The sequence below is a fragment of the Fundulus heteroclitus genome, chromosome 4 (genome assembly GCF_011125445.2).
Source record: "Fundulus heteroclitus isolate FHET01 chromosome 4, MU-UCD_Fhet_4.1, whole genome shotgun sequence".
NCBI lineage: Eukaryota > Metazoa > Chordata > Actinopteri > Cyprinodontiformes > Fundulidae > Fundulus > Fundulus heteroclitus.
The window spans coordinates 3,186,886-3,201,922 of record NC_046364.1 but is presented as its reverse complement, the minus strand read 5'-3'; the positions used below and the strand labels follow the sequence as shown (position 1 = coordinate 3,201,922).

General features: G+C 40.5%; 1 protein-coding gene across 1 annotated transcript; it reads right to left on the bottom strand.

The window, feature by feature from the left end:
- Nucleotides 1-6,691: 6,691 nt before the first annotated feature.
- Nucleotides 6,692-8,225, bottom strand: LOC118562868 (piggyBac transposable element-derived protein 3-like). The gene is made up of 2 exons (XM_036135863.1): nt 8,133-8,225; nt 6,692-8,072 (listed from the first exon to the last, which is right to left on the bottom strand). Exon 2 carries the CDS (start codon nt 7,991-7,993, stop codon nt 7,100-7,102), a length of 894 nt encoding a protein of 297 aa, XP_035991756.1. The 5' UTR covers nt 7,994-8,072; nt 8,133-8,225; the 3' UTR covers nt 6,692-7,099.
- Between the last annotated feature and the right edge of the window lie 6,812 nt (nt 8,226-15,037).

The window sequence follows — 15,037 nt, the reverse complement described above, 5'->3', positions numbered from 1 at the left end:
ATGATCTAAGGTTGTCTTTGCTTGTTTATTCTTCTCTACTGTCAGTGAGTCTTCATATAGAAGACAGATAGGTAAAATGCTTATGGCTGAGAAGTTTGGTCCCTTTCGGCTACGGAAATCAGAAATGGTGATGCAACATGGCGCCTACCAGTGGGAGCACCGACACCTGAATGAAGGTGAAGTGTCTGAATTAATAAGTGCTCTCCATGATTCAATAGCTTGCTGAATATTTAGCAGCAGCTCAGACTTGTAAGCACATTCTGCTGTAGATCTGCAGCTTGGTTTGGGTTCACGGTTCTGTTGATGACCCAGTTGGGCCCAGGCTTCAGCTGTCGGATGGATTCACATTTTTGCTTTGGTACCCAGAGGAGTTCATGGTCAGCTCAGGGGCTGTAAGGAGCCTTGGTTCTGTAGGTGCAAAATGCCAAAAGCATCATACCTCCACCGCCGTGCTTCACAGCTTCTCACCATGTGGTGTTCTTTGCATCTGGCCGAAGGAATGTTTGCAGATAGCGATGACCATTCAGTGCATTATTTATATGACTGGAAATCAGCTTGGAAATAAGAAACATCTTGTATTTTTTCTTTGTGTGAGATTATACTTCAAACCTTTGTTTTCACAGCTGCAATCCTTTGCTTTTGAGTTCCTTTTCTTTCTTTGAAGCTCATTGTAACTCTGCACTGATGATATGGCATAAATGTTGCATTAACAGTATTCTGACGTCTGAGATGCGTGAGGATGTGCGCTGATGTTCAGCTGAAGCATCACCGCAGGATTAGAGCCAGTTATTGCTTAACTAATCAGCCTTTTTTCTGCACACTCTGAGGCACGTCAGCCGCTGCCTTTGATCTCTGAGGTTTTTTTGCTGCTTTCGGTGGAGGTGGAGTAGGCGTTTGGGCTTGATTTGCATACAAAGCTATTCTTGCTTTCCCTTTGTTCTTGCGTAGCGTCTAGAACGAGTAATTGTCCTCATCAGTCAGATGTGTTTATCTCTTTTCATTGGGAGCAGATTTGGCATGACGGTGGTTAAAAATGCAGAATGATAATATTGGTTGATTGATTGTTTTGTCGTAGCTCGGCTAAATGTGTCCCGATGACGGGAAGGAGATGAAGTGTTAACAGATCTGAAGTATGCATGACTGAAAAATATCTTATCCAAGCTCCTCTCCTTTGTTATTATTTATTTTATTATTACACATTTATTTGTCCAGATTGTCGTATTGAGGTATGAGTTTTCATTTTCAACCAAAATGTTTAACTTTATTTGTCTCGATTTAATTAAAAAAATGACTTCATTAAGACTTTCAGGGATTATGGGATGACCACAAATAAAGAAAATTCTGAACATATAAATAAAGGAAAAGTTGAACTATAACCTATTTTTATCTGTTTAGTCTTTGTTTTTTAGTGGTGAGGCTGACATTGATTGTCCTTTTTAGTCTGATTTTATTGTTCTGTGTTAATGTTTTTAGGTTTTCTAATTGTTTTATCTCTGCCTTGTGTTTTGCTTGTTTTGCAGCACTTTTGTCAACCTTGAGTTGTTTTCTATAGTGCTGAATAAATGAATATGGTATTTAAAATAATTCCTCATTATTGTTATTATCAAGATTATTGTGATGATTAAAATATTTTTAGTTTATGACAAATAAACAATAATAGACAATGGATGTAATGCAATGCAAAAAGTGTAAAGGGTTATGTCAAATTATAAATAAAAAAAATACATTTCTAAATGCTGGTGAAGATTCTCAGTCATCCATGTCATGGTCATTACAAAAAAAGTAAAAAACGAAGCAACTGGACTTGTTTTCCGTAGCTTGTTACTCCACATTACTCCAGACTTTTTGAATTGAGAAAGCTTCCTGAAAGGAAGCGAAACGTCTTCAACTACGGAAAACAAGTCCAGTTGTTTCGTTTTTTTACTTTTTTTGAAATTTCTAAATACAAAAATATATTAAAAACTGAAGCAATTTACATAAAAATAAAAATATAGTCATCCGGGGAGGACTCAGAGTAGAGCCGCTGCTCGGGGACTGTCCCCGTTTTTTATGACCTGTCCCCAGCACAAGCTGTCCCTGGAAATGTCCCCGATTTCACTGTAGCATAATGATGATGAACTTTATTGTCTGAAAAGAAATTTGTCTATCTATCTATCTATCTATCTATCTATCTATCTATCTATCTATCTATCTATCTATCTATCTATCTATCTATCTATCTATCTATCTATCTATCTATCTATCTATCTATCTATCTATCTATCTATCTATCTATCTATCTATCTATCGATACATAAAGGACATAAAGGCTTTTGGAAATAACCTTAAAATCGTTCGCAGCCTGATGGTTAGCCTTGCTGATGACTTATCGCCTTGGCGTTCTGTTAACACACACCTTGATGTTCCAAAGCAAAACATTCCCTGGAGCTCCTGCATTCCTAGAAGCTGTCTAGCTTGCGTATAATCTATTCATCGAGCGCATTAGGAACAACTGGCTGCTACCTTCTCTCTGAAATCCTTTGGTACCGGTGGTTTTTCACACAGGCATGACGATTCCACCCACTATGACTATGACAGGTATATATTTTAGCTACAGAAATACTCAAAAACAGGCTTTTTAACTGACTGTATGTGATCATTTTAAGCATTTTTAATGTTGTGCTTTCCATGTAGCACAGTCAAGGAGATTTTTAATCCTCACCAAAGCTCATTCATTACGTTCCATTCCTGCCATTCTTATATTTAACCAACCTATCGGCCCAAACTCGGTCAACAAAAGCAAACCAGTCGTAGACTCCATGAGGCGCTGGCTGCTGACATCCACCTGCAGAAGTGACGTAACGAGTGAACTTGGTGAACCTCTGCAGCATCGTTTCATCTCTTCCTCGGCTGTAGAGATTTTCAATCAGAGGCAGCCTGCAGCTCTTTAAAATGTAAAACCAGAGCGCTCAGCTGAGATCAAAGCAGGTGTTTCCTGACAGCCTGATCTGATGGCAGTCTTCTGCTCACTCTGCTGCTGATGCTGCTCCACTGCTGGAGCCTCATCAGGCTCCTGACATCTCCGTCTGCAGACGATGGGCTGCACTCTGCAGCCCATCTACGCGCTGAAGGAACAATCATTGCTTTTTGACTCTAAAGACACGTTAAAATATATTTTTTAATGATGCTGTCTCATGTCTTCATTTACCTGTTCGGTGTCCATATTCACAGTATTTCATTTTAGGATTCAGTTATTGGAAGATAAGAAAAATAGACTTCAGGGACACTGAAATATCCCAAAAACAGACTGGCATTGTCTTTCACTGTTTTACTTTGGAAATATTGATGACACCCTGGTTACATTTGTATATGTGTTATAAATCATCTGAATTAGTGCAACCTTAGCAGGTTTCTGCTGATCTGCTCCTGGGAGTTTGTTGTTAGGCACATTAGATCATAACGTCCTTATTTACAGATTAGAAAGGTTGATGTGATTGTCTGGTGCAGTGCTAAACCGCTGCAGGTCTTACTTTGCAGACTGGGAGTTCTTACAACTTTAAATCTGCGTGAACACAAAAAAAAATCACATGTGGGGTTCCTCAAAGCTTAATTCTCAGCCCAGTTTTATTACTATGTGAGATACTTTAAGACTACAACTCCAACCATATTTATGCTGAAGACACAGAACTTTATATTTGTGTCTCACCACATGTCCTTGTCCTAGAGTCACTGAGTCAGTGACTGAGTGAATCATCATTTCCTCAATGAAGAAAAGACAGAAGTCACTGTTTTAGTCCTAGAACCGCAAGGTCAGAAACCTAAACATGCCTGGGTCTGAACACTCACTCAACTTCTGTTGCTTAATAGTACAGAAGCTAAATGTTAGCATTTGGTGTAAGACATTGGGTTAGGAAAATACATCTGCAGGAGACATAAACAGATTATATTTTACACTACCTCCAAAAAACCTTTAGCAGGAAAACTCTCAGTAGGCTTTTTCTCTCTGACTTTCTGTCTTAAACCTCGTTATGGAAAAACCTTGGTCCACTCTTCTTCACTTAAAGGAGCTATGAGTAATACTGACACCTTGTGGCTCAAATCGGTACAACAGCTTGCCCATCACAACAAATCAAATCAAATCAAATATGCTGTGGCTCAATCTCAATACCATTATAGAGTCAGGACTCTTTAGCCAAAGCAGAAGTACGTCAGCGGTCGCCATTATCAGTGCTGTCCGAATAGTGCAGTCAGTGAGGAAGGAGGTAGGAAAAGAAGCCTGTATGCTCCATCCCGCTGCTAGTTTTGCCTAAGAACCCCGCAACCCCTTACCGGCGTTAAGAACCCTTAACGTTTCCCACAATCCTTTGCGTGACATGACATATCACCACAACCCCCTCCTGGAAATCAATGAAAATGATTAGAGAGAAGAGACTGCGCACTTTGGTGTTGTGAATTTTTATTTACCAAATGCCAAAATGCTGCGCTCTGTTTTGGGAACCCTGGGGAATCTCATACGATTGTCTCAGGAACCAGGAAGTAAACACAGGCTACACTTTGGACTAAAGTCATTCAGTACCGCACCTCTAGGTTTGAAAGGAGAAAAACTGACTAAGACGTTGTTGATGGAGAGGACTGATTGTTCCTTCCATCCTGGGTGACAAATGAGAATGATTTAGGTTGATTTTACAGTAAATATCTTACTTATTGCTCCTTTAACTGAGATGCACATACATTGTTTCTGTACAGCTGAAAGTTCACAGTGTTTGTACTTTGAAGGTTCCTCCTCAGGTATTTGTCTGGACTTTAGGCCAGTGAAGTGAAGTACCTCATTTCTTCTCAATTTCAGCCGCTCTGTTGTAGATTTGTGGCTGTTTTGGGATCATTGGCCTGTTTTAGTCAAGCTTCAGCTGTTAAACACATGATCTAACATTATACTTCTGGATACTTGTGTTTAGGGAGGAGTTCATGGTTCACTCAGTGACTGTAAGATCCCTGGGTCCTGGGGCTGCAAAACAAGCCTCATCCTTCCCCCCATGCTTGAATATGATGTTTGTGGTATTATGCTGTGTTTGCTTTGAGCTGTACATTACGACGTGCATACCCTGATCTCATCTACCCTGAGGAGACACTGTAAAAGGGGAACTAAAATTAAGTAACATTTTCTGTGAAATCAGTGTATTTGCCTTTCATTTGAGCAGGTAAATAAGATGATCTGTCCATCGAATGAGTGTTTCTACCCCTAATATAAGATAATTAGATATATTCACTTGAAATAAGATGATGGAGATGAGTTGTTCCTATTTTAAGTGCAAAAATCCACCCAGTCCATTGGCTGATCATCTTATTTACCTGCTCAAAGGCAAATCTACTAATTTCAAGATAATTTCACTTACTTTTAGTTTCCTTTTTGCGGTGCACTGGTCCATACGTCTTGAGCTTCAGAGTTGAGGACATCTAAGGCGTCCTGCCAGACACTTTAGTAGAGAGAAAAGGATTTCTCCAAACAGCAATGTTTGTTCTTGGTCTCTTTCTAACTGCCATGCCATGACCTTTAACCTGCTAACTGAGGTCTGTAGAGTCTGAGGTGGAGCTCTTGGGTTTCGGTCTTTTCCCTGAGCTTCCCCCTTGACCTTGGGGTGAGTCTGCTGGGACGTCCACTCCTAAGAAGATTAGCAGCTGTCTGTAATGTTGTGCATTCATAAATAATCATTCTTCCTGTAGAATTATGGACTTTAAATTGGTTCAACATGCTTGTTCCCAAATTGACTGAAAGCAAGGTGAATGCAGATGTTTTTCTGTCTTGGCTTTGTGTTAATATACACCAGTAATCTCCAGTACAGCAGACTTTATTTAGTGTTGAGCAAAGCTTTAGATTAATTCATGTGAATATGAACTGGATGTCCTAGAGTACAGAAGAGGATCTGAACACATGCAGGTCTGCTGAATTTATTTGTCCAAGATTTTCACCTTGAAGAGGTTTTAGATTGTGCAGAAAGTGGAGCGAAGAGGCTACGGCCATCTTCTCCTGTGAAACTGGGACGATGCTTGAGCTACTGGTGATTGATGAAGACGTTTTTCTTAACTTTTCATACTGGACCGGTATTCTTAGACTGACCCATCTCAGAGACACACACATTTCCTCTGGATGGTAATTCTTTCTAAAGGAGGTTGTTGCCTGTCTTTGCTCGTGACTTCTGAGGACGTATTTGTCTCCGTGACTTTACACAAAGTCACAAAGTGTGAGTGAAAATGAGGTTTCACTTTGCTCGAGGTGTCTTCTTTATGCTTGTCTCACTCCTTCACCTTCAGGAGCTCAGCAGCTTTTCATGATTCCCTCCTGATCCGCAGATCCAGTATTCACAGAGGAAAAACTCAACACCGACTTACAAGGTGAAAACAAGCTGGGGTGTTTATTAAAGAGCAGCCTGGAACTGTGATCCTCAGGCGCCAAAACTTTCCACAGGAGGAAGGAGCATTAAGTCACCCAGTTTTATCAGTGATTATTCTTTCTTTTCAGTTATTTGCATGGGGCACTCAATGAAATACTTTAAAATTCAAAAACTCAAACTTAGAGTGTTATTGGACAACATAATAAGACTTCATTACATTTGTTACATTTAAAAAAAAAAATTATTTTCATGTCGTAAATCGAGTTCAATGAAGTTACCATATTTGGTAACTTGCCCTTAAGTGGTAAAAAAATCAAGGCCAATGAAGTGATCAAATTTGGTTTATTGCCTCTAAATGGGAAAACAAATTACAATACGTATACATAGATAAAATACAGGAAAAACACATATAATGTATTTGAACATTTTAACATCACTTTCAGAACATAAAAGTGCTAACAGAAAAACGTGCTGATAACAGAATTGCTCAACAAACCCTCTGAGGAATACAAGTGTCTGTGTTTGTCTCTGTAGCTCCCTTCCACCTGACAGCCAGTATCCCATCATCACTGGTGACGTAGTCACAGGTACCACGAGTGACAGCCTTTTTCTCCATATCCTTGATTCTCCTGAGTGGAGGCTTTCCAAGTCTGTTGTCCCTGGCGGTCCCTGTGTACCTACAGTTGTGGTCTCGGAGGTAACGCACTTGCTCCAGGCTGGTGAAAAAGTTATCAGCATAGATGGCTGTGGTGGTGGGAAAGGTCATGGTACTGGCAAGGACATACAATCTGGCTGGTTGCACCTAAGCCTTCTTGTTCAGGTTTTAGGGGAACATCATGGGCCTCCAGGGTAGTCTTGCCCTGGTATAGCACAATGTCATGTATGAAGCCATCCTCAGATGCCCTGGCAAACAACTTGAAACCCCTTTTGTCTGGCTTGCTTTTAATATATTGCCTCAGGTTGCCAGCTTTCTTCCCTTTGTAGGCAACCATCACTTCATCTACAGACTGTTTTGGGGTCTGTGACTCACGTCTAAAGGCAGTATTTATGAATCTGAACAGTGGTCGGATTTTGAAGAAGCGGTCACTGGTACCACAGATCATGGAGTTGTCATTGAAGTGGATAACCCTTTTCAGCAGCCTGAACCTCTTTGAGGACATTAGTTGGGCAACTTGAGGGACCCTGGTCTCTATGGCCCAGTAGTCATCAACAGACGGGAGCTCCACAATACCCATATAGATGAGGATGGCGACAAAAGTAAGTATTTCATTCTCATTGGTCGTGAAAGTGGTGTTGATGTCCTTCTGAGCAGCATATAAGTTGGTTAGGTACGTGATATGCCTGATGATTTGGTCGTCAAAGTACCTTGTAAAGTACTGAAAAGGGACATCAATGTAGTCAGGGGTGGAGTGCTGGTACTCAGGCAGGGCTGTGTTGTTCAGGTCAACTTTGTGCCAGGTTGTTGGCCTGGCTGCTGACTTACTGGGTTTGCTGGGCCTCTTGGCTTGTGGTGCTGGCTGCTCATTATCATCATCATCATTGTCTTCACTGTAACTGTCGCTGCCACTGTCCTGGATCACCTCCACTGCAGGCTGCAAACGTTTCCTTTTGGTGGTGGGGCCCATGTTGCTTGGGCCTGGAATGTCCTGGTTGTGGGTGGGTGGGACGAAGTCAGGCTCTGACACATAATCATCTTCATCCTCGTCATCATCATCATCATCATCATCATCATAATCATCTTCATCCTCGTCATCATCATCATCATCATCATCATCATCATCATCATCATCATCATCATCACTAATGTCAGGGTGGACTGGCACAACTGCAGTCTCCCTCGTCTTGCCATAAAAGGTTGATGGAAGCTAAAAATTAAACATATGCAATAAATCAACTGTCATAACATCATAAACTGACAAAAATCATTCATAATTACTATTCATAAACTAAAAACACAGTGTTTAAATTTCCCAGAATCACTGTATAGTGTTATAAAAAACTTTTGCAACCCTAAACATAATATGCTAAGTTGTATTGCTTAATTTGTAAAGAAAATGCACTAAGTATGGTTTGTTAGATGCATTGGGCATATGTCCAAAAACGGACATACCAAGTAAAATCTAGTTATTAGTGAAAAGGGCATATGATCAAATATGGTGCCTGCATTTTTCATGCTGTATTTTCAATCATTTCAATAAGTCCTCAGTAAACAAATTGTATGTCAACACTAAACACAACTATTCAACAATAAAATGTATGAGTTTCATCAACTTACCATGGTTATTTTTGATGTTTCCTTTGAAAATGTCCAGTGAACCGAGCTGCAAAAGTGAATTTTTCTGACTTTGGAGACATAGAGAAATTTGACGTGACCGCGGTCTCTACTTATTAGTCCAACTGCGCAACAAAGTAACTTATAATGTAGGGTGATCTTTGCTGATTGGCTGGATAAAGATTCCATGATTCTTGAACTCACTGAGACGGGGGATGGGCACGAAAACCAACATGTGTGGAAATTACCAAAAACAGTCACTTGCCCGATAAAGGGTTAAGTTAACAGTTTTAGACGCCACATAATTTAGTCGAAGCAAAACATTTTAGTAATTTCAGATTTTTTTGTACGATAAAATACAGATAAATTATTTAAAGGTCCTCCAGAAGAGTTTTGAATCCAGCATTTCAATTCAGTTTTTTTATCTATATGGTGCAAATTCACAACACGTTGTCTGAAGGTGAAAAAAAGAGATTTAGTCAAATAAAGCAGACAGATTCCAAGTCAAGTATATTTATTTTAACTGATGCTAGTGGTCAAACAATGAGCTAAGTTCAGTTTGTTATTCATATTGGTGAGAAAGTTTCCTCTCTAAGGAAACCCAGCAGGTTGCATCAAGTCTCTCCAAGCAGCATTCACTCCTCCTGAAAGAGCGTAGAGCCACAGTGGACAGTCGTCTGCATTGTTGATGGTTTTGCAGCAATCCCTCATACTGAGCATGCATGAAGCGACAGTGGAGAGGAAAACTCCCCTTTAACAGGGAGGAGAACCTCCAGCAGAACCAGAACCAGGCTCAGTGTGAAAGCTCATCTGCCTCGACTGACTGATTCTTCAAGAGATTGGAGAAAGAAGAGTTTCCAGGGCCAATCTTTTCCCCAGCGTGGGAAGTTTAATTTCATGATGAAATGTATGGGCCTAAGAGCATGACATGACGGAAACATCATTAATTCAACTTTGTAATCCAACTGTTTTTAATATTTGCTCTTAGTTTCTACTTTCCCATGTTTTATTTTGTTTCTACATTTTATTCCAACTTGCTTCTATTCTGTTTTATTTTCCTATAGTTTAAAAATGTAAAGCACTTTGCGTTGTCTTTGTACTGAAATGGGCTATATAAATAAATGTACCTTGCCTTGCCTTGCCTTGCTCTTCTTCCTGCCTTCTTGGTGTCCTACTTTCAGTCCTTCCATCCTTCCATCCTTCTTTCCTTGTTTGCTTATTTCTTTCCTGTGACCTTCTTCCACCTCTTCTGTTTTCCTCCCTTGTGTCCTACATCCTGTCCATTCGTCCTTTGTCCTTCCATCCTTTCAGTGTCTGGTTTCTGCTGGTTCTGGGTGCCATTAAGTCGTAGTAAATGATTGCATTTTATAGTTAATATTGAACGTAAAGGACCAAGATTTCAGGAAAGTTTAGTCTGGAAAAGTCATAATTCTGTAAACCGTCTTTATAGCAGATGAAGCCCTGTCCTTGTGAATATTCCCTGTCTCTGCTGTCCTTCGTCACCTCTCCCTCCTGCTCAGATTAAACTCAGACCGCCGGCTCACCTTCCTGCTCACAGAGGCGAATTCAAATGTGGAAATTGAATTTCTTTAGATGTGTCCGGTTAGCCGGCGCTTCGAAGGCAGCGTGAAGAGAAGCAGATCTGAGGTTGAACCAGTCAATTAGTTTCCCTTTAAAAAAAAAAAAACTCACTGGTCAAACTAGACAAAACTTCAGCCCACGAGTTAAAGTTAATGCTTAGATAAGGTCAGATACAGCAGATCGCAGGTCAGTTTACTGAAGATTTGGTAGAAATTTGTATTTAATCAAATATCAAACTAAAATCCTGGACTTCTTCAACTCTAATGTGGAAGTTTTGCAAATTTCCATTACTGCACCAGAAACGTTTAGTTTTTCAAAATGCCATGTTTGGTTTGTAAATAAGTGCACAGAAATATTTCCCATTTTTAGGGTTTGTCATTAGATCAACTTCACTGTGGGTTCTGCAGGTGAACCATGAAAGCTAAAGTTCTGGATGCAGCTCCTCCTAAACTGCAGAACACTGCATGCCTTCCCTTTCTCTTTCTGCCCTACTTCCTGTCAAGCTTCTGATGAATAATACCTGCTAGACCTAATTGATCAAAAACACCTAAAAGTTTTCTCTTTTTTTCAGTTTGCAGCTTTGACTGATAATACTGTGAGCACTGAGACCTTTTCTAGTGTTCTTAGGGGGAAAGACCCACCCATCCAGCTACTGTTTGAACACACAGTCCTCGTTTTTCACTCTAAATCTGCTGAGCATGTTTCAGAACAGCCTGCAGGGTTTTATCACCTTCGCTCCGAATCTTTAAAAGGAAATCGGTTTTCTTTAACGCTCTTCTTGTCGGAGGTAGCTCTGTGTGGTTTGAATAGTCAGAACGGCTGCTTTAGCGAGGCGGATGGAAATAAACTCCTTCATTTAGAGATGAATTATGAGCATCGTTGTCACATGAACATGGGAATATTAATAAGTTATTTAAACATATCTATTTCCAGAGTGGAGTCACACAGCATACTAAAGAAAAGTATTAACCCCCCCTCACGCTCTTTTTGCTTTTTTGTTAAAACTTTAACCTGAGTAAATACAAAAAGCAGTTTTGAAAGCATGACTTTATTCATCGAGAGAAATGCTTTCCAAACCAACCGGGGCATATGTGCATCTTTCCTAATGACACAACAACTGAGACGGACGGAGTTTGGTTTCAAACCAGCAACCCGCCGATTACATAACGAACTCCTGCCTCCTGATCCACTGTCATCCCCAGTTAAATGGGACCCGTTTGACATCATGAAGTAGGCTAAAAGATCTCAAAAAACAAGACATCCGACCCGAAAGAAAGAAATTCGTCAGAGTTACCAACATCTGGAAAGATTAACCAAACCATTTTCAGTCCTTTTGACTCCAGAGACCCACAGAACCATTATCCACAGATGGAGAACTCATGGAGCGGTGATGAACCTTGCCAGGAGTGGCCCACCTACCAAAATTACTCCAAGAGTGGATTAACGTCTCCTCCAGGAGGTCACGGAAGAACCCAGATTGGTTAAGATCAGTGTTCATGGTCCAGTTTGAAGAAAGAGAGATTTGGACGAGGAATGATTGTTCAGAGTCCTGGAGGATTTTGATGATACTTTCAGTTTGTCTTTAAAAAAACTGGATTATTTTATCTTTTAGCACAGAAGGACCACATCGGTGTCCTCTGCGGTCCCATCAGAACGGGCCACTATGGTGCAGAACCCCTTTGCTCCAACGTGACAACAAGCGGGGATCAGAACAGAGTCATCAGGTTGCGTAAGAGACGATGTGTGGAGGTGCGTGTCGGGTTCTTCAGCCTGGCTTTCACCTCTTGACAGCGAGGTGGGCAGAGTGTGACCTTTCACCTCCACAGTCTGCTGGGAGCAGATGGAGGAGGAGACGCTCCTTCACGGAGGCGAGAAAAACGCCTCATGAAACCCATTTTCAGACCCTGAATATGTAACATTCCCCGAATTCTGTGATGTAACGTTAGGCGTCAGCTGGAGAAATGGAAAAATTACCCGGTTAGAAGCATATTTAAATGTTTTAATAAAAATTAACCAGGTAACGCTAGATTATCAGAACACAAAACATTATGTTAAACAAGTTTGGCTTTAGTCTACACTGTGGTGTTATAAAAATGCACACATTTTAGAAGAGAGGAGAGCAACTAATCAAGTTTTAAAGCATAATTGTTTCTCTCTTTTGTTTAATAAATGATTAATGTTGGTGTAGAGATCAGTTTTGGCTGATTTTCATTATTTTGTGGCGCGCTAATGTTGAGGAGCTGATTAGAAACAACAGGAATGACATTAAATGTTTAAATCACCGGTATCTTGGTCCAAAACCCTGTATTCTTCTGTCAAGTTGTTTGGTTTAAGCGAACGATCAAAGTGCAAACAGGAACTATGGAGCAGCATGGGGAAAATTTAACAAAAATACAAAACTTACTGCCAGGCACAAAAAAAAAAAAAACTGAGCAGGGAGCACAGACAGAGAACTGGGCAGAACAACATGGACGAAGCAGGAATGTGAATGGAAGGACTGAGTGAAGAAAAAAGACGATTCAGAAACTTACTGAGGCGCAGAGTAAAAGCAGGGAGCTGAGGGAGGGAGACTAATTAACCTGAGAAGAGGCTGAACAGAGATACAAAGAAACCCAAAGGGAATAATGTAACACATAGCTAGCAGAAAATAGGCTAGTACAAAGAACAAGACTAGAAAGCAACAAGAAAATGAAAATAAACAGCTCTCAGTCAATACAGTAAGAAACAAGCAGAAATTCAGCATTAACAGGTTTTAATCTTTTTCTACTTTTTTTGTTAGAGCATAAATATCTATATTTCTAAAGGGCTAAATATTACATTTTATCATCTTTCAAATCTGAATTAGCATATAGCAGTGTTTAGTTTGCAAACTAAATAATTAAAACATAATTATCAAATGTTCAGGTCATAATTTAAGTCTGAGGACAAAAATCCAGATGTTCTGGATTTGATGAGAAAATGTTTATTCCTGTCATTAGAGACTTGAGGCCTTACTTGAACAAACAGACTTTTGAACATTTCTGTGGTCACCCAGAGTTCACTGTTTGATTTCAAACCTTAATGCAGACAGACTGTGTTCTCCTGAACTGACTCTGATCGATCTAACCAGCGTTAGATGAGAGGCTCATATCTGCAGCTGTTGCTCTGCTGGGATGAAGAGAAATGTTTTGGCCCCTGAGTTATGACACCTCAGAGCTGCAGCAGCAGAAGAACCAAACGCTGGTCGGCCTCCCGCAGGAGTTTAGTGCTGCTGATCTCTGATCTCAGGCTGACGAAACCCTGAAGCAACACAGAAGCCCACAGATCTCCTTGTCATGCACACAATCAACAACACATACAGGATCCTAAAACCCAAAACCGTTAAAGAAGACATTTGTTTAGTAGTTAGGATTTGTTGAAATGTGCATTTTACTCAGATATTTAGTTAGCAGCCTAATTAATTACTCTGTGGTGGAGTTTCTATGAAGCTATTAAACCAAAAACTGCAATAAATCTGCTTTTACTGACTCGTAGAAATCAGTCCTGCTCTGTTCTGCATAATGTTTGACTAAAACTATTAAGAGCATCTGTGGAGGGCCCATGTGGCTCTGGGGCCGCAGGTTGCTGACCCCTCTGGCTGATTGTTGTGCTGGAAGAGGAATCTCCATCTTCCCAATACAGTCTGACCAACTTTCTGTCCCTGTTTAAGAACAGAGTGCCCCCATCATGATGCTGCCTCCACCGTGTCTCACCAGGGAGGACGTGAAGGTGGTGAGAATGTTTGAAACCTTCTTCCACTCGTTTGCTGTGTCACCTACACGATTTGTAGAAAACTGCAAACAGGACTTCTTATAGCGCGTCTTCCCTTCTTCTGTACAGACCAGATTTGGGGCGTTTGAAACTAGCTGTTGTCCTGTGGACAGATTCTAACCCCAGATCTACCGTGGTCCTCCTGGCTGCTTCTCAGATTAGTGCCAGCCTTACAGTCCAGGTGGACGTCCATGTCCTGGTAGGTCTGCAGGTGGTCCATCCTCTCTAGGTCCAGATGATGATCAGAGGTCTGGATGTAGCTGTACAACCTGATCCTGCTCTAAACTGGACCAGAACTTCCTCCCTGCTGGGTTCTCTGGTCTCCATGATGCTGGATGTTCTCTGAAGAAGCTCTGAGTCCAGAAACAACAGCAGCAGTTAAATTCAGATTAAAATGACATTTTAAGGCTGTTTGTTGCTCTGGATTTTATTTGGGAGTGTGAGAGTAAAAAGGGCTGGATATAAATGCACACATTTTTTCTGTTCCGTTTGTAAAGAAATGTGTCACTTTCATTCTATTTTAAAATTATGCACTCCTTTGTGTTTGTCTATGAAATAAAATCCTAATAAGATATATTGAAGTTTGTGATAAAGGTTAAAAGTTGCGACAGTACGGATACTTTTGAAAAGCACTTTCCGTGCTTGGTCCAGTTGTTGAAATAATTCAAGTATCTATTTAAACTTTTGGCATTGCAGCTTATTTGCAGCAGCCACCATGTTGCCCGCTGGCATCTGAGACACTCTAACAGAACATTATTGCTGACCGGAATCTGTGTGAGAGAGAACATCTCCTTTATTTTAGAAGTTTAGAACTTTGTTTTTTTTTTTTTAAAGAAAACATTTGAACTGGAACAAGGAATCTAACATAAAAAAAAAATCACTTGGAAGATTCTCGACAGACGTAAAAGTCTGTTATTTTATATTTTTGTTCTGTTCCTGTCATGTTTTATACTCCGTTTCCTCTGAGCCGAGCAGCCAAACATAAATCGGGTTTTTAACACGAAGCATCGGAGCTCCTGCTGCGGCG

What these genes read in the sequence shown, in the direction of transcription:
- LOC118562868 (XM_036135863.1), bottom strand. Translation starts at nt 7,993, where the DNA reads ATGGGCCCCACCACCAAAAGGAAACGTTTGCAGCCTGCAGTGGAGGTG.